The 19,320-nt window shown below is 39.6% G+C and overlaps 2 protein-coding genes across 2 annotated transcripts; one reads left to right on the plus strand and one right to left on the minus strand.

The window, feature by feature from the left end:
• Positions 1-5,552: 5,552 nt before the first annotated feature.
• On the minus strand, positions 5,553-7,262 carry LOC307268167 (uncharacterized protein). Its single transcript, XM_080050703.1, has 2 exons — positions 7,214-7,262; positions 5,553-6,757 (listed from the first exon to the last, which is right to left on the minus strand). Exon 2 carries the CDS (start codon positions 6,564-6,566, stop codon positions 5,826-5,828), a length of 741 nt encoding a protein of 246 aa, XP_079906829.1. The 5' UTR covers positions 6,567-6,757; positions 7,214-7,262; the 3' UTR covers positions 5,553-5,825.
• Positions 7,263-12,369: 5,107 nt separating this feature from the next.
• atp6v1e1b (ATPase H+ transporting V1 subunit E1b) lies at positions 12,370-19,177 on the plus strand. Its single transcript, XM_080051356.1, has 10 exons — positions 12,370-12,452; positions 12,571-12,634; positions 14,058-14,123; positions 15,053-15,162; positions 15,431-15,497; positions 15,606-15,695; positions 15,967-16,035; positions 16,442-16,536; positions 16,670-16,757; positions 18,343-19,177. The coding sequence occupies exons 2-10, from the start codon at positions 12,602-12,604 to the stop codon at positions 18,403-18,405; spliced, it is 681 nt and encodes a 226-aa protein (XP_079907482.1). The 5' UTR covers positions 12,370-12,452; positions 12,571-12,601; the 3' UTR covers positions 18,406-19,177.
• Positions 19,178-19,320: the final 143 nt, after the last annotated feature.

Below are 19,320 nucleotides of genomic sequence, written 5' to 3' on the forward strand. Positions count from 1 at the left end.
TTGTTTTCTGCCAATTAAGTGAGCCAATGAACATTTGCATGAAAGGTGTTTTTGATAAAAGGCTGTGGCTGGGCTATTATAGGAAACCCAAACAATGGATGACCACTTACTTTGAATAAATCTAAGGATTTTTCGTCTTATTTCATTTCAGCCTTTACTTTACTAGCTTCCACTTTAATTTAAAGGCTAAAATAATCTAAATGATCTCAAGATTGAATTTTTTTATCAATATTTTTCATTGGAATGATTGAAAAGTAATTATTGCAAACATTTTCCTCAATAACTTGTATGGTTGACTCTGCAATTCAACAGTCACATTGCAATAAAAAAGTGATAAATTAATGATTAAAGGGTGAAATAATCAATGAAGAGCTCTTTTGTTCCTCACACAGCTACACAAATCGCCTCAGATCTCCCAAACAACCAACTTTGTTCCTCTTCTTGCTTTTTTAATTTCACCCAAACACATTTATTACATCTTTGGTGCATGGGCTCATTTTTATTGCTTTCTTTTTATTCTTTTTTATTATTGCTTGTTTGGAATTCAAAATAAGTTTATTGTACCATCCTAAAAGTTGCTGTAAAAATTGAAAGAGCATCTGCTGAATTTTTTAAATGTCTTGTCATCTGTACATTTTAATTTTTTTTATTGCACTTGTTGCACTGTTCAATCATCTCATCCCTTTATTGGCTATTTTTTTCAATCAGAATGTCAATCATAGAAAAAGCTCAATATTCCACCCTCCACAGGTGTGTAAAGACCTCAGTGTGTAGCTGTGGTCAAGTAAAAAATAAAAGTTGTGACTATTTCCAATTGACCAGAATGCCATAAAGACACAGCTTTGGATGATTATAAAGGTTAATGGTTAATATTGTGGTGATCGCTTCAGTTTTTTTCCCCCTCAGAGCCAACCCCCCTGTTCAAATAAACACAGCCTTTTTTGAGAAGTTCATTTTATCGGAGGCGTGCAGTTTTAAATATCAACTGACTTGCTTGCTGAAGTTCCCCTTTCAGGCCCGGTTAAAGCGTGGCCAGAAAGAAATGGAGATTCAATGATTATAGCTATGTCACAATTATTATTGTTAGATCACAGGAGAACTCAGCTGACTTGTCATCTGATGTGTGACATTGTTTTTGGTTTATTATTTTTTTACTCACTCAAACAGTTCTGCATCAGTTAAGAAAGAAAAACACCTTGTCACAGTAAACTATATCAAATTGTTTGTGTGTGTGTGTGTGTGTGTGTGTGTGTATGTGTGTGTGTGTGTGTGTGTGTGTGTGTGTGTGTGTGCGTGCGTGCGTGCGTGGGTGTGTGGGTGTGTGTGTGTGTGTGTGTGTGTGTTCATGGTGGGGGAGGAAGGAGTGTCATTGTGTGCGAGCATGCAAATTATTGTGTGTGAGATGTGTGTTTGTGTGTGTGTTTCCTGCCCCGTGCAAAACGCTGATAAAAACAAAGAACCACAAACTTGGTCCCTGCACCCTCTTTCCATTCAGGGTGTGAAATCTGTCAAATCGACTCCATAAATTAACAGACCACAACCTGCCGGGCTGCAGCTGAGGCCTGACAGTTGTGTGTGTGCAGTGTGTTTGGTGCTGAAACCCAACCTGGTCTCACGGCATTTCGTCCTGATAGTCACGACATTTAGAATTGGCTTCCTTTAGGGTTGGTTTTTGACTTTGAGCCCCTAAAAAGAAAATTATTTTGCAACTTTTTTATTTGTTGTGTAGAATTATAGAAACACTGGTCATCATTATTCATAGCTCTTTAACCTTTTTTGATCTAAAGTATTTATTTCTGCATTTGTTTGCAACAAGGATCTCAGTATACCTTTCAAAAGTTTGGCCTCGTCTGATGGCTGAGAGAGCAGCTGTGTATTTTTGAATAATTATGATCTCTCTAGCTTTTAGGTTGTAGAAAGTCGGTTTTACAAATGGATGTTATTTTGTATAGGTAAGGCATTGCAACAAGAAAAAAAAGTCCTCTTCCATACAACATGGTGGGGACATCGACTAAACTCAAGTTCAAATGATTTAATTCCAAACTATTTCAAATGTGTTCTGAATAACTGTGGGTTTTTTTTGAGCAATGATGGAAGAACACCAATCAAACGAAAGGAGACTATTATCAATATATCAATATCGGGTATGCTTCTATATATATTTACTTCATGGTAGGGTTTTCTCTGCAGCAAGTTACACTATGGATGAATCAAAGTACACTGTGTGCACAATTATTAGGCAAGTTGTATTATTGAAGATTAATTTTATTATTGAACAACTACAGTGCTCTCGGTCAATCCAAAATGTTAATGAACCTAAACCTGAATGTTTACGAAAGTAAAAGTGAGGTTTTGTCTTTCTTACGAGAATATATATATGTTTTGCTATTATTAGGCAACTATTAGTATGCAGAATTATTATGCAACTAAATAAAAAAACTAAAATGTTCCCATCTCACTTGTTTATTTTCATCTGTTAAAGTGAGAATAATAAAACAACTAAAAATTTACAAATACAAATTTCCGACATGTCAAAAAAAAACAGTGACTAATATAGCCACCCTTCTTTTCAATAACTGTCACAAGCCTTCCATTCATGGAGTCTGTCAGTTTCTTGATCTGTTGACGATCAACTTTTTGTGCAGCAGCAACCACAGCCTCCCAGACACTGTTCCGAGAGGTGTACTGATTTCCTTAACTGTAAATATCCCGTTTAAGCAGGGCCCACAGGTTCTCAATAGGGTTTAAGTCAGGTGAGGAAGGGGGTCATGTCATTATTTTTTCATCCTTAAATTGAGTACTTCGATGCATGTGATGGAGCATTGTCCTGCATAAAAATCATGTTCTTCTTGAAAGATGCAGACTTTTTCCTGTACCACTGCTTGAAGAAAGTATATTCAAGAAACTGGCAGTAGGTTTGGGAGTTGATTTTGAGGCCATCTTCAACCCGAAAAGGTCCAACTAGCTCATCTTTAAAGGCAACTATTAGTATCTCTAGGATGAAAAAATAATGACATGACCCCCTTCCTCACCTGATTTAAACCCTATTGAGAACCTGTGGGCCCTGCTTAAACGGGATATTTACAGTTAAGGAAATCAGTACACCTCTCGGAACAGTGTCTTGGAGTCTATGGTTGCTGCTGCACAAAAAGTTGATCGTCAACAGATCAAGAAACTGACAGACTCCATGTCGGAAATTTGTATTTGTAAATTTTTAGTTGTTTTATTATTCTCACTTTAACAGATGAAAATAAACAAGTGAGATGGGAAAATTTTCGTTTTTTTATTTAGTTGCAGAATAATTCTGCATACTAATAGTTGCCTGATAATAGCAAAACATATATATATATTCTCATAAGAAAGACAAAACCTCACTTTTACTTTCGTAAACATTCAGGTTTAGGTTCATTAACATTTTGGATTGACCGAGAGCACTGTAGTTGTTCAATAATAAAATTAATCCTCAAAAATACAACTTGCCTAATAATTGTGCACACAGTGTATAAATGAATGATGAAACGAAAATGATTAATAAATAAAAAGTAAATAGATATGCAATTGATATACTCATATATGTATTAATGTATTGAAACATTTAATAATGTATTCATTCATGTAAATATAATTATTTTAGTTTTTAAATATTTAGTTTTGGCCCTTTAGACCCTCCATATACTTGACATAATTATGCTTTATATTTGATACTTTCAAATAATAACATTTGGTATCATGATATCATGTAGCCAGTCTTGCACATAGATTGCTATTTTCTGTGTACTACAATGTTGAGGCTGTCAGTAAGTCAATGTTTAGTGTGTGGTTAAGGTGTGTGTGTGTGTGTGTGTGTGTGTGTGTGTGTGTGTGTGTTGATAGCTAGAGAGATTCGTGTTTGTATGTGGAGTTGGTAAAGTATATTTTTTCTGGTAGAGGTGACACGCTGTAGCTTTATCTTCCCTAACAAAGAAGCACTTTCCTTCCCCTTCTCGATTCAATAGCTGCGTGTATGTTGGCACCGTTGTGGGAACGGCAGGCTGACCGCGAACACAGTCAACCCCATTGTACTTCTTTATTTACTGGCACTCGATGAAAATCAAGAAGTGGCAAAGCCACTGGTGTGTGATGAGGCTATCGAGATGAATGCTGGTGTGACCACAAAGAGATTATCATTATCTAAGAGATTATGTTTGTGTCCTGGCTCCTGGGTGAGAGCATCATAAAACAAAGTGATACACATAGTAAGTTCAAACATGTGCTTCACCATCTAAATCACAGTTCTTACCATTTTAGATATATATTTTCAATCCAAGAAGCAGTTTATTCTTTTGTAGTGGAAACATAGTTGTGTTAGATGACTTACATTTTCATAATTAAAGGTGCAGTGTGCAATATCTGAATATTTAGTGGCATCTAGTAGTGAAAGTTCTAGAATGCAACGCTCCCTGGGTAACCCCACCACTTCGAATAATAACAGAAGCTACAGTGCCTTTCATGGACGATAATCTTGGTAGGCTACTAAAGATGGCATCATCCACCACTGCCTCAAGCCTTTCCACAATATCAGGTGATGGTGTATAGTTATTTACTCCATAGAACTTCTTCTTCGTCTTCCAACAGGTGCATTTCCCCAGCACACCCACTTTAAAATGCATATGGCCGTTAAGTTTGTCCATTATGTGCTACAATAGAATCATGGCAGTGCAAAATGGCGGCCTCCATGGTGGCAAGCCCCGCTCTTATGTAGATATAAAAGGCTCATTCTAAGGAAATAAAAGAAAAAACTACTTTTTTTTCAAGTGATTATGATTTTTTTAAAACACACCAATTATGTTCTGAAAAATACCAATAGATTATACACACTGCAGTCTGCACCTGTAATGAATGAATTGTTTGATGAAGTGTATTTCCTGATCCTGTTGTTCTGAGGTTGATGTTAGTTTCATGGCTCGTTTGCTAAATGTCTGACATGTTCCTGGCTGACCAGCAGACGGAGCAACAAACCAACAAACATGTGTCACATATCCTCCAAAACCTTGCCCCCAATACAAGGGCTTTTTTTCTTCTTTTTTTCTTTGTAAACCCAAATCCTCTCTCTCTGCATCAATAATATGAACCGCATGGCACAGTGACAGAGTTAGCATCTTACCTGGGCGAACACAGTGTATTTGGTAGCTAAATAAAGTCCCTTTAGGAGTTTGTAGAGACCAGAAGAGGAACAAAAATTAGTAAAAGGTAATTAATCAGTTACCTTTTAACTGCTGAATGTGAAAATAGGTAACTGTGCAACTGCTGCTCATTTCTTACACAGCACAGATACATGGAGTTGCATGAAGTAGACGCACTGTTGTGCATAGATGATATGATTTTCATTGTCTATACAGAGCTGGACTAATTTTCCCATTCAAATCTGATATAGTTTATAGTCTGGACTAGAGTAACCTGAAGGGGAACTGGTATCTAATTCCGTCCTTTTCCGGAGAAGTATTGAGAGACACAATCACACAAAGAAAACATCAAACAAACATGGCAAGTTTCAGGATTCTTTAAAATTGTACCATACATTTTTGATTTTACATTCCAGGTTTACACTTTACAAGCTAAGTTTCCTCAGACATCTACTGCATCCAGGAAAAAAACAAGGCCATAAGCTCTGCTGTGAGCTGAGGTAGCACAAAACCAATTTTGGGAAAAAAAATCAAATGATACCTACAATACAATAAAAGAGTAAAATCCAGAACTCAGAGAGTGAAGTGGAATATTTCATTTGGAATAGATTGAAAAGCAAAAGACCTGTGATGAGAGAGGGTGATTGAGGGTTTGTTGTTTTTTTACTTTCTGCAGTAGGCCACGGCGCCGTATGCCACTACTCCCACAATGGCTACTAAAGCCGCGCTGCCACACAGAAGCTCAGTGGAGCTCAGAGGTTTGGAAGTCTTTGGTGGAGCAGATGCAGCGGGCTCCGACTTTTCCGGTTCTGCGTGAGCGGCTTTGACTGAATGTTCCTCCGTTGTTTCGGAGAGGGGAATCTGTGAGAATTTCAGTGGCTGCTCGAGATCTTCTTCCAGAGGCTCTTCTTCTGCTGCCATCGGGGCGAGGATGGAAGGCGGGTGGAGCCCCTGAGTAGAATAAACCTCCTCTGCCTCGGAGGTGGTGGTCGAAGGGACCGGGGTGGACGTGGCGGAGGGGGGATCCAGCCTGACAATGGGCAGAGGAGGCAGGGCCATCGGGGGAACCACGTGCCTGAACTCTACTGGCTTCTTCTTCTCCACGCGAGGCTCCTCCACCTCCACCAGGAGCTCCTCAGTTTCTGGAGCGTGGAGGTTCTCCGGCTCGTCCTTCTCCCCGCCCAGAACACTCAACACGCTGGTCTGGAGCTCCTCGTCGTCCTCCTCCTCCTCCTCCGTCCTCCTGGCCCTCTCCTCCTCGTTCTCAGCCTCCTCCAGCATCTCGGCCTCCTCGCGCTCCAGGTGAACCATGTCGGAGTTAGAGGAATGGTTCTCCTCTCCGGCCAGCGCCGCCCCGTCGTTGCTGTCCAGGCTCTTGGTGTCTTCTGGGTCTACGTCCCCCATGGTGGACCAGGACTCTGCCAGCAGGCTCTCGCTCTGCCAGGGCGCGCTGCTCTCCGTGGGGGTCAGAGGCAGAGCAGCAGCAGCAGGGACCGGGCTGAGGGAGCGGAGGGGACCAGGGGCCTCCCCACGTTCTCCTCCATCCCCCCGGCTGGACTCGACTGGGGCCTTTCCCTCCAGAATGAAGGCTGATGCTGCAGAGACAATATAGAATACACTTCAGAAGTGGAACAAACTCACTTTAGTGAATCTCTAGACTTGGCTGTGAACAATGTTCACTCAGGTGCTGCTGGTTTTGAGGCCTTATTTTTGCTATTATTATGGCATTTCTGTATAGAAGATGCTAAACTAATTATTACAAAAATAATTATTATAAGTAAAATATGAAGATTTCTTAGATAATCACTCGTGGTTAAAGGTGCCACAAGGAACTTTTAAATATTTCTGGAACAGTCTAATTTTTCGTCTCATGATCATGAATGATATAACAGCAAATGAGACCATCAGTGCAAAGAATGCAATTTTTTATATAGTTTTTCATAATACCTTTGTCATGGGTACGCTCACACAGGAACTACAGCTGCCGTAGTAAAAACTCTACCTCTTTTGTCCAAAGGGGGTGCAAGAATGAACACAAATTGAAAGTGCACCTTTAAAAATTAAAGCCCTTAGCTCAGTTGGTAGGGCGTTCCCCCATGAGCCTCGGCCACCAGCAGACCCGGGTTCGATTCCAGCCCGCGGTCGTTCTCTGCATGTCACTCCCCTCTCTGCCCCATTTCACCTCTGTCTCTACACTATCAATAAAGCATAAAAATGCCCAAAAAATATCTTAAAAAATAAATTAAAAGGTACACAGCAGGACAGTTAGAACCCAACACATAGAATGCACCAATTTCCACCTGGATTGTTTCATTTCAAACAAAATCAGACATCAGAAAAATTTAAATACGAATTCCATGCATAGTGGCGTTAATAATTAATAACATGCTTGTCTACATTTGGCTTCGGTGTCTGCGTTCTTAGTGACATCAGTGAGGCTGTGGTGATTGGAAAAAGTTGCTCACTTGCCGCTCTGTATTGCTGCGTCGGTCGGTGACTATCTATAGCCTCGACCTGCATATCTTACTATGTTTAGCCACCATATACATCTCTCATCTGTCACCCTAGAGTGGAAGCTATTTCAGGGATTTCCCATGACGTGAGAGTAGGCTCATGAATTGGAGTGACATATCATTCATTATGTCCCATTACCAAAAAAAAACTCTTATTCTCACCAAAACTGAGATAACAACATGTATTCTACAACAGTGTATATTCATTTTCACTTTCCAGATAAAGAATACCCACTGTATACATGGCTGTATGCATGTCTCAGTAGTCTCAAGGTGACCCCCTTTACCCCTTGTGCCATCACGTCTCAGCTTTGATTGCAGAAAGTATTCACCCCGCCATGCCAGCACTAAGAATAGATCCTCTCAACACTTGCTCCTCACTGTCTTACTTTGTATCACGTTCACAACCTAATGGCCTGTGTGCATTTCTACTGGCACTACTGTCCACATTGTATGTATCTGGCCTGTATTCGTATTTATACTACTTTCTACATTCTAGTGTACACACCTTTCGCTCTGACCCCCTCTGAAGTGTGGTAACCTGAGAATGGGATATGCGACAAGACGAATTTTAGTGTGCCTTGTGTAAATTGACTAATATATATAATAATTGACTTAACTTAACCTCCAGCTGTTTATAATGTATATGTAATTTTTTGCCATTACTTGTAAGTATGCTTGCACTGTATATTATACCTTTACATGCTCTTACTGTATATATCTGAGTGGTATTCTATTGCAGTATGTCCGTCCTGGGAGAGGGATCCCTTACTTTGTCAACTCTCCCTGAGATTTCTTCAATTTTTTTTAATCTCGGTAAAGGGTTTTTACTGGGAGTTTTTTCTCAGCCGAGCTAAGGGTGTAAGGGCAGGGTGTCATATTGTATCATATTGTATCATATTGTATGAAATGTAAAGCCCACTGAGACAAATGTATTTGTGATTTTGGGCTATACAAATAAAACTGATTTGATTTTGATTTGATCATATATCTTACTGGCAATTTACTGATTTTGCACTTCTGGAGTAAGACATTCAGACCAGAATATTTAGATTACTGTCTTTTTGTGGCTATGCGTAGGCCTACTTTATGATTGTAAGGGTTAGAAAGAGTTGCATTCATGTGATTATTGCAACGTGCCTGAGCCTTTAATTTTCCGGTGCCCCCCTTGAAAATAAATGTAAGTGTAGAGCCCTGCCATAACAAGGACAAATCCTTCGACAGCCTCTCCGCGGCTTAAATATCTGTTACATTTGCACTCAACATTACAAAAAGCTGTGAATCTGTGATCCAAAATCTGAGACGTGTTGGTAAAACAGATAGGTGTGATTAGTGATAATTAGTGGCGGCAGCAAGAGTTGAAAATGTAAGGCTGGTGATACATGTCCACTGGTCTGCAATAAATGAAGTATAATTACTGATTTCTTTTAGGTTTGTTTGTGCTAGTTGTCAAGCTAATGGAGAGGTGTTAGTTTTGATAAGGAGATGTGAGTGAAATCTGGATCCATTTCACTGAGCCTAATATGGACTGGGCCTGGATTGGACTGAGAAACATACACAATTCAAGCCATGGGTTTGATTATCCGTCCTTATTTAGTTTATTTATTTCTCCGTTAGGAACTTGTCCAACCCTTGATGGCTTTGGGATTCTGCCCTTTACTTCAATGCAATCTCAGCAAAAAGGCTCTCATCGACTTCTCAACTTCATGTGAATAAATAGGCAATATCAGTGCTATGTATGTTCTTAATTTGCAAAACACTATTTCTATTGTGTTGCCTCACAGGGGAAAGCAAACCCCCTTCCTGCCCATGATGCAACAGTTTGGTACTTTTTGTGCAATAAAACCTGCTGACTGAGAGTCCATCAGCAGGTCAAAATCAATTAAAAAAAGTTTTTTTAGTCCTTGAATAAATATTTACTACATAGAGCTAAATCACCTCTTTAGTAATGGTTAGATTTTAGTGTCCAGACCTGTTAAAGTTGCTACGAGGAACCTTCAGTTTGAGTTCATTCTTGCGTCCCCTTTGTACAAAATCCATAGTGTTTTACTAGGCCAGCTGTAGTTCCTGGTTGAATGTACCCATGACAAAGGCATTAACAAAGACTATATAAAAATAGCATTCTCTGCACTGATGGTCTTGTTTAATGTTACATGTCATGTATGATCATCAGAGGAAAAAAGCAAACGTTTCAGAAATATTTAAAAGTTCCTCATAGCACCTTTTTTCTAAATTTTGATCAGGATATTTTGTATGCTATCAATGCTATCATTGTTCCCCTCATGCGTTCATTACTAAAATCCTCCCTCCTCCCTTGCAGAGTGAGCAGACTGAAACAGGCCCGTCCCTCCCCAGACGTCACTGATTAAATGACTAGCTAGCTACAGCTGCCATATTGTCTGTCCCTAGCCATGTGTGTGTGTGTGTGTGTGTGTGTGTGTGTCCTGCCTGTAGACACTGGGCAGACCCACGGTGACACTGACACATTAAAGTTGGCCACATCAACATTTCCAAACCTGCCGTCACGTCACACACTGGGACACTCGTCTGGTTACCCTGCCTGTTGAGCAAAAGAATTGACCTTTTCTGCTCTGTGATCCTCCTCCTGGACTTATACTGGCCCACTTGAGTAATTGGATTCCCCACTGATCCTCTCCCAGCAATAACAGACTCACAGTGGACAGAGTGAATGATCGGGGGAGTTTTGAGGGCACTCTTTCTGTGCTGATGAGTGACGAGGGAGGACATTGTGATATCAGATAACCAGGTCTTTACAAAGAGGTCAGCTTTCAATGTCAAAATGGGGGAATGGCTTTTGTAAGATATAGACTGTGCTCTTCCTTGGTGGCAGTTTTTCTCTGTCTTGTGCAAGGTGAGGTTTTGCCCTTCACAACATGAGAGTGACCCACAATGACCCCTTAACTAACGCTGACATGTTTACAGATAACAGACTTTAAACAAAGCATGGCACACATAGGCCCCAAAAAATAAATAAATGTGATCACATTCTCGATTCAAAGGCACAGTCTTTTACATTCTTATTTCTTCCTTTAGGTTTCATGCTTTGCTAAAAAAAAAATGCTTTCTTTTTGAAAACAACATGTGGGCATACCTGTGTCTCCTTGGCCCGGTGGTGAATCAGTAGCTAGATGAGAAGCAGATGCCGGGGATTCAAAGTGAGACGTGCACTCACTCACACACGAAGCCTCAAAACATCAGACAGACAGGCAGACATGCATGCTGTAGCTGCCACAGGAATAACAAGGTGGACAAGCTGTGCAAAAGTCTCCCTCTCCCTCTCTCTCTCTCTCTCCCTCTCCCCCCCCCCCCCCCTCTCTCTCTCTCTCACCCACCCCACTTCCCAAATCCATGACATAACAGCTGGCCGGAGAGCAGTCATTGGTGACTTTGCTGTCTTTGCTGTGGTGAGATAGACTATGAATAATTCATATGTAGGTGAATGAATGACAGTTTTAAGTCTTGAATCAGACTTATCTCAACAGAGGTGTGAGTGTTTCACTTAAAGTAAAAAACAGTCAGTGGAGTTTTCTATTAGCTTGTCCAAACAGCAAATTATCACTCAGTCTATAGTGTGTGTGACACCAACTGGAAATGGAATGTCGGACAGTGGAGAAGAGCTATTTCTAAAGCTAAATTTTCCACGTTCTACTTCCCTCTACTGGCAGCACTCTGTTAGAAGACTGGAAACTATGTCAGTGGGCTTTGTAAATGGTATACAATTACACCGTGCCAACATGTATAGTGTGTGTACACATAAATAGCTTCACAGTGCAAACTTATCAAAATAAATTGCATTTTTTTTAGTAATGCCAAGCTAAACAAAGATGCATATGAAGTGAAATAAAAATGTAAGACTTGTTTGTGATGAAATAGACAAAGCGATAAGCCATAGCCAAATTAGTTGACACAAAGTTGAGTAAGCTCAAAACTCTCTGTATTTCTCAGTATGGCAGTGTTTACAAACTGGTGTCACCCCTGACTCAGGAGCTTATGAAACGCCCACGAAATGTTTCAGTTGTCGATTCTCCTGCTAAGAAAGAACCTGGACACACAACAGAAGGAATAAAATCCATCCGTGATCACAGAAGACTTAGAAGTACAGTAGATGTGCTGACAGTGTCTTTGTAATTACCTAGATTTCCTCATGGGGGTGGCAGAAGTTGCGCACTATAGCTTTGAGTTTCACTGACTGGCATTTTCTGGAACTTTAAGCCAAATCTCACAGCCATGTTCAGCTAGGTGTGCAATTCATTAAAACCATGAATAAGATCAATATATATATATATATATATATATATATATATATATATATATATATATATATATATAAAAAAATGTTTCATTTTAAGAATAAAATTATACATGCCAACAATTGTTTCATATAGATGAATTTATGAATAATAACATTATTTTGTAACATTTATGTGTACTGCATGGAAACATGAAAAGGCAAATAGTAAAACCAAAGCAAATGCAAACAAAGACAATCAGATCATTAAAATATTTAACTTTTAAGTCTTAAACTTATAAGAGTACCATTGACTGTTGAATATTAGTACACATATGCAGTATTTAAATCATAAATACATGGTTTTATATGTAGTAAACGAAAATGACCTGTGCTCGTCCCTGATTGGCCGTGCGACCGGAAGTAAACATCATGTGACCTCTCAGATCAGCTGATCCTCCGTAGACATCTTTACTAGTCACGACTGCGGCGGAGATTAATTCATACCTCACCGTCTTAGATTCTCGGGTAAATAACCGTGTATTTGACGCGCTCCTTGCGGCATGAGGAGCTTCGTTTTGGTAACAACTGTCTCTTTGATCGTTCGCCGTTTTAAATTGTGGCTGTGTTTTTGTTCTCGTCGCAGGCCTCCAGCAGATCCACTGACAGCTGCAACCATGGCGCTCAGCGATGCCGACGTTCAGAAGCAGGTAATGGCCCGTGTTAACCTTCACAAGTGACACCACAAATGCTGCCAACAAGCCTTTTTTTTTGCGCGTCTAACTGTTTTATTACAATACTGCGACGTGTTTCTAGCTGCTGCAATATTTGATTGAAGTGGTTGTGTGTGTGGGGGGGGGGGGGGGTGTGGAGGAAAATGACATTGAAAGAGCTGCAGTGGGTTAGCATCGAAATAAACTCAATTATGAGCAATAATACGAATATAGGATATTTTCCATGGGTTGTTAGTGGCTAGTTGTGTTATCAGAACATATGTGTGGACATTGTGGTTGAGATGAAGTGTGGATGGTCATATTTCTAATCGGTCACATGATGAACACATGATGAGGAACTAGGACTGACTGACTGACTGACTGACTGGGGAAATCTTTGCAAACACTGGAAATAACCCTCCAACAGGGCTCATGCAAAGCTGCAAAAGGCTACAATGATATAACTGGGTTCTCTTAAAAAGCATTAAAGTATTAAAGGGCATTACATTTATTAATCTAAAACGAAGGCCTTCATTGCTATTTAAGATTTCCTGATTCAATTTTGCAAAGGTCTTAAACCTACTATGATCTGGGTTGCTGGGATCTATCTATTTTTTTCTAACGTTGCAATGAAACAATAAAATAAAAATTACTAGCATATTTTTTATGTTTACATCACACAGATCCTCGTAGCATGATCCAACGTTGACACATTTAAGTGATGCATTATTATTATTATTTTTTGCTCTTTTTAGTTGTGTATTTTGATTGATCACATTAAAACAATATTCACAAGAGTTTTCAACATTTTGAAGTTGATCTTACTTTATCACTGTACCAAAATAAGTCAAATGGTTCTTAACCCAAAGTTATTCATGTAATTTTTATTTTACAGGTTTGGTTTAATTCTGAGTGGCATTAAAAAAAAGTCTTAAATGTGTTTAATCTAACTTGCCTTTAGCTGTGTAGGAACCTACACATACATTAGGGGCCCGTGTTCATTTGCAAAACATTCCACACCATGGTGGCACAATCACTTCACAGCGAGAATAATTCCTGAGTTCCATTATAAGAGGGGGATGTCTATCTACAGAAGAAAGAATGAAGCTTCGTGATGAAAACACCCAAATCTCAATCTTCCTTTTAAAGGTGCAGTGTGTGTGATATGCAGTGGCATCTAGTAGTGAAAGTTCTACAATGCAACGCTCCCTGGATAACCCAAAATGCATATGGCCATTAAGTTTGTGCATTCTCTGCAACTGTAGAATCATGGCAGTGTAAAATGGCGGCCTCCATGGTCGCAAGCCCCACTCAACAAAGTCTGTTCTAGAAAATGCCAATCAATTCTACACACTGCACCTTTTTAAAGGAAGCCCAGTTTTGTTTTCTTTCATTAATGTGTCTTTCCTTTTGTCTGCAGATCAAACACATGATGGCCTTCATTGAGCAGGAGGCCAATGAGAAGGCAGAAGAGATCGATGCAAAGGTATAAACGCCTGTACACACTGCAGTGAAACCATATCCTTTACTGAAGTAAAAGCACTAATACCACTCTGGGAAAAAATATTTTTGAATAATCTAATAAATGATCAACATATGTTTGTAGTGTCACTTTCATGTGAGAACCATGTATCTCTAAAAAGTCCAGAAACAGCCCTTCAAAATAAAATTGATATATTGATACTATAAAGAGATGTCAACACTAATAACTTTTAAGTACAAACGTGTCAGTAGAATAAACATTACACATATAGACAAAAATATAAATCACAACATTAGACAATTTTACATAGAAGTAGATTGACATCCAATCTGTTCATAGTGTTTTTAAATGGTCCTCAGCATCAGATACCTATTGTGCACAAAACCCTCCACAAGGGGGCGCTCAAATCACAGTAATACCAGATACGATCAGAGGAGCCATTGGCTTATTTCACAAAATCTGAACTGCTTTGCACATTTTAGGAAATTATCTTACACCTAACATGCATACATTTTAAAAAAGTCCTTTCAACAACAATAAAAACTTTGTGTTGTCGATATGTTTATATTTCCAGCCCTGTGGGGTTTAGTCTAAAGCTTGATAATATATGGACTATTAATATCTTATATTTTAAATGAAGAAACATGAATATAGTAGTTTCAGTGCATTCATTTTTAAGGAAGAAGGTTATATTATTCTTTTATCTTATGGCTTGAAAATGGGCTTTGTAAATATTTTTTTTCCTAAATCGTCTGATATTTCCAATTTTATTTTATAATTTCCTGATGTTTTAGCACTTTTTAACATGTTTTTTGTAAAAGTGGATTGTATAAACGCCGAACAGCATTTGATCAAAGAATTTGAAAAAAAAGCATGTTTCATCTGACGGGAGGAATTTTATCTCCGTGATCTGTGTGTGTCTCCTCCTGTAGGCAGAAGAAGAGTTCAACATAGAGAAGGGCCGTCTGGTGCAGACCCAGAGGCTGAAGATCATGGAGTACTACGAGAAGAAAGAGAAGCAGATTGAGCAGCAGAAGAAAATGTGAGTCATCATGGGCGAAAAAAATCACAGGACTTATCCAGTCCCCCAGCCATCTCTCCTTCCTTAACCCGTCTTTTTTAAGAACAAAGAAATATCTGTACGTGTGATTCAGAGCTTCCGTGATTTTACTTAGCCGCTTTCGTCCTACAATGACTCTCTTGTAACCACTAATGGTCTCCAGTGTCTCCGCACAAACAAACAAACACAGTCCAAACCTTAAATATCTAAACAGGCCCAATGTGTGTGTGTTATTTTGTCCACTTAACAGTCAGATGTCAAACTTGATGAACCAGGCTCGTTTGAAGGTGCTGAAGGCCCGGGATGACATGATCTCGGTGAGCAGCCATACTTAAATCATATTACATTTAATCTTAACCAGAGAGATTGGATTAACTTTTGTGTAAATCAACTAAAACCCTTCTGTGTGTATTTGTGCCCCTTAGGAAATGCTGCATGAAGCTCGCCAACGACTCTCTAATGTCGCCAAAGACCCCGCAAGGTACCCGGCTCTGATGGACGGACTGATCCTGCAGGTTAGTTTATATTTTCTCGGCTACTAGAGAAATCAGTTGCCAGTTTATTAAAGGTGCTCCGAGGAACTTTCAGTTTTGTGTTAATTCTTGCACCCCCTTTGGACAAAAGCGGTAGTGTTTTAATTACGGCAGCTGTAGTTCCTTGGTGAGCACACCCATGACAAAGGCATTAAGAAAAAACTATAAAAAAAAATCATTCTTTGCACTTATGGTCTCGTTTGCTGTTACATGTCATTTCTTTTTTTTATAATCTTTAAATTCTTTCTATCAGGGATTCTATCAGCTTCTGGAAACCAAAGTGACCATTCGCTGCCGTAAACAGGACGTGCAGATGGTGCAGGTGAGCACGCAGCGCATGTTAAAATGTATTGAATATTCATCTATTTTTGAATATGCTTTCGACCAAAGCGTCGCACAAATGAGGTAAAAGGTTTTAGTTCGAGCAGAAGCCCTCAAATTGAAGTTCTACAATACACTGGTTCAAATAAATTTAGAACGAAAAAAGGTGCATAGGAAATGATGATTTTTTTATTGTATGTAAGAGAGCATCGCATTTTCAGCTTGCATAAGAAAACTCGAAAAATGCTATTAAATTATGGATCTACAAGTCATCGGAGATTGGTTGTTAGACATACACACCACGTATCCATGGAAGAGGTACACTAGCGCTATTATTTAATTTGTTAATCCATTTGGATCAGTTAAAATCTAAATTTAAATCGTACTATGTGACTCTTGTCTTTCAGGCATCAATCCAGAGGAATATTCCTATTTATAAAGCAGCCGTGAAGACCAACCTGGAGGTCCGCATCGACCAGGACAACTTCATCTCCCCAGACGTGTAAGCATCGCATCTTAAAAACCTAAAATTGTAACTTTGTGTTATTTGATTTATACGGACGATTTACAGAAAACGGATTTGAGTATTTTTTCTTATTTTTTCGTATTTATTCTTTCTTGTTCTCTTCCTTTAGTTCTGGAGGTATTGAGATCTATAACAGCAATGGGAAGATCAAGGTTGCCAACACCCTGGAGAGCAGACTGGACCTCATGGCTCAGCAGGTAGGAGACGGAGACGGCTTGAATTTTCATCCTTGAGATGTTTGAACTTTTATCATGAACACCTTTTTATTTCGATATTTTGAAAAATAATTTAACCACCCCAATCTGTAATATTGTGATGCACTTGATATATCAATATATAGAAGAACAAGGTCATAAACAGGCAATCACACCCCTGGTTTTATTCAGAAAACTCTAAAGCTGCGAACACACCGCACTGGCCGCGCGGTGAGATTACATTCAAAGTCAATGTACTAGCCGCGTGTCCACCCGAGAATCGGCGTCCAGCGCGTGGCCGCGCCTCATCGAAGCGCGTGAATCGAAGGCACGGCCAACATATGCGGCAAACGCAGAAGATGAAAATATTAATCTTTTTGGCGTCGCCGCGCCGCAATAGCCAATCAGCGTTGAGATTGCCCGGTGGTCTGCAAGCCGAGGTGGGGGTGTGGAGTGAGGACATTGTGCTTACAATACATTCTGCAAATATGTGTATTTTGCATCTGTTCAGCTGTTGGTTGTACTTTAGCCAAGGTAGCGCCGGTTAGCATAGTGAAACTCACCCAGCTGTGTGCTGTTCCGGAGGATAATATGAACCCAAACTTGACGGCAGTGTCCGTGTGGAATTCCATTATAGTAGCCTACAGCGAAGCACCGGTGTTGTCCTCTGCCAGACCGCGCACTTTCACTTTCAGGGAAGGCTGATGTCTGCCATTATTTTTGCCGCTGAGCACACACTGCTGTTGTTATTGTGTTTAGTATGTTGCTGAACTGCTGTTAATGTGTGTGTATTTGCGATCGGGGTGCGTCTTCATGCTGTTTTAATGCTATTTGTGACATGACTGCCGCTGGTTACACAGTGTACCTACATCTGTATTTTTTGGCACAGCTGGACCATGTTGTTGTTGTTGCACCGTAAGTGTGACTGGTCTGATCTCATATACGGCGTCGTTGTCAGGAATATATGGCCCAATATGATCAAGCCGATCCTCCTGCGTTCACGCGGCCAACCGCCGCAGGGGGCCAGTGCGGTGTGTTCGCAGCTTTAGCTAGTGACCTAATAAGGTGGTCATAATTGCACAGACTAGGGCTATTCAATAGGCGGCCCGCGGGCCTACATTTATTTCTATGTTTTTTGATAAGCTGTTGCACTCTTAGTAAACCTAGGCCTACCTGTATTTGATAAGCTGTTGCACTTAGAGTACATTTATTTCTATGTATTTTGATAAGCTGTTGAAGAGTTAACCTATTGTGTTTTCCTGAACTGATAAGATTGTTAAACACTTAAACAACAGGCAGCCTATGTTAATCGAATAGGGATTTTTTTTGATAAGCTGGTGAACTCTATTTGATAAAATAAAGACAACATATGCACTCCTATGTCGTTGTAGTGTTTTACAGTATATGTAGCTATTGATGTGATGCTCATAAATTTTAGGCATTTTTTTCTGGCCCCTCATTTTGGATCATTTCCACCAACCGGCCCCCATTCAAAACTAATTGAATAGCCCTGGCATAGACCCATACATTTACATTAGAATATAATCCACAGCCCGTTTTAATAAACAATGTGTTTTTGCATTTGCAGATGATGCCTGAAGTCCGAGTGGCCCTCTTCGGTGCCAACCCAAACCGCAAGTTCCTGGATTAAAGTAGCTCCTCTGTATTGTAAAAAAATACACTCCATTTTATTTTTTATTTGTCATATGAAAGACGTCATTCCTCTTGTCTGTGAAATGAATTTCCGATGCTAAAGAGACGCGTTGTTGTCGTGTGATGTATTGCTGTATTTTTCCTGTGCATTTAAGGGACGTGGTTGACGCTGCAACTCGACATTACAGATTTGCGTCGAGGGTAATGCACAGTTCTTTTTTTTATTTTTTGTCGTGACAGGGTTTACTCTGCTGCTCCTCAGTTTACATTGATTTGTCAATAGACGGGATAGGTTGTTGGGCTGGATGTGAAACAATATGCCCTTTTGTCCTCTTTAATTGGATCTGTTTCCATGACAAGCACAGCAGCATCCGTGACACGGTTCTCCCGGTTTTCATTAACCTTTACCCCCGCATTAGAAGTTGCATGGGGCATTGTGTTCGCTAATGGGTGTGTGCTCCAACCAATAAAACAAATTGCATCCCACAAAACGACCTGAAAAACCGTACATGACCTTACAAAGTTAATTTATTGATGTTACATCGACTGTACGTTATTCCGTAATTAAATGAGTGAAGAGTGGGTTATATCATTCCAGGGGGTGCACTGTTTATGTATATGAAGTTTCCAGATTAAATTATATGTATGTGTGGTTTTTGTTTTTCGTTCTGTTGTCTTTTTTTTTTTTTTTGATTGTGTCTCAAACTGAAAATGTTCTATTGTGGAAATGTAAAACCTAATAATAAAATATAAATCAATAGTATCACTAATTCTGTTCGTTGTGGATGTATGCTCATCTGGTGTCCTCCACTGCTGAGATTACATTTTAAGTTTTATGAAACTGGCCATTCATGCTTTTTTCATTACTATATCACATGGTATTTGTCAGACAGAAATGCCCCAATTATCCTGC

This window comes from Ammodytes marinus, assembly GCF_949987685.1.
Source record: "Ammodytes marinus genome assembly, chromosome: 22".
NCBI classification, from domain to species: domain Eukaryota; kingdom Metazoa; phylum Chordata; class Actinopteri; order Uranoscopiformes; family Ammodytidae; genus Ammodytes; species Ammodytes marinus.

Coding starts and splice junctions, on each gene's coding strand:
- atp6v1e1b (XM_080051356.1), top strand. CDS start 12,602: ATGGCGCTCAGCGATGCCGACGTTCAGAAGCAG. Junction 16,036..16,441: donor AGGACGTGCAGATGGTGCAG/GTGAGCACGCAG, acceptor CTTGTCTTTCAG/GCATCAATCCAGAGGAATAT. Junction 16,537..16,669: donor AACTTCATCTCCCCAGACGT/GTAAGCATCGCA, acceptor CTCTTCCTTTAG/TTCTGGAGGTATTGAGATCT.
- LOC307268167 (XM_080050703.1), bottom strand. CDS start 6,566: ATGGGGGACGTAGACCCAGAAGACACCAAGAGCCTGGACAGCAACGAC.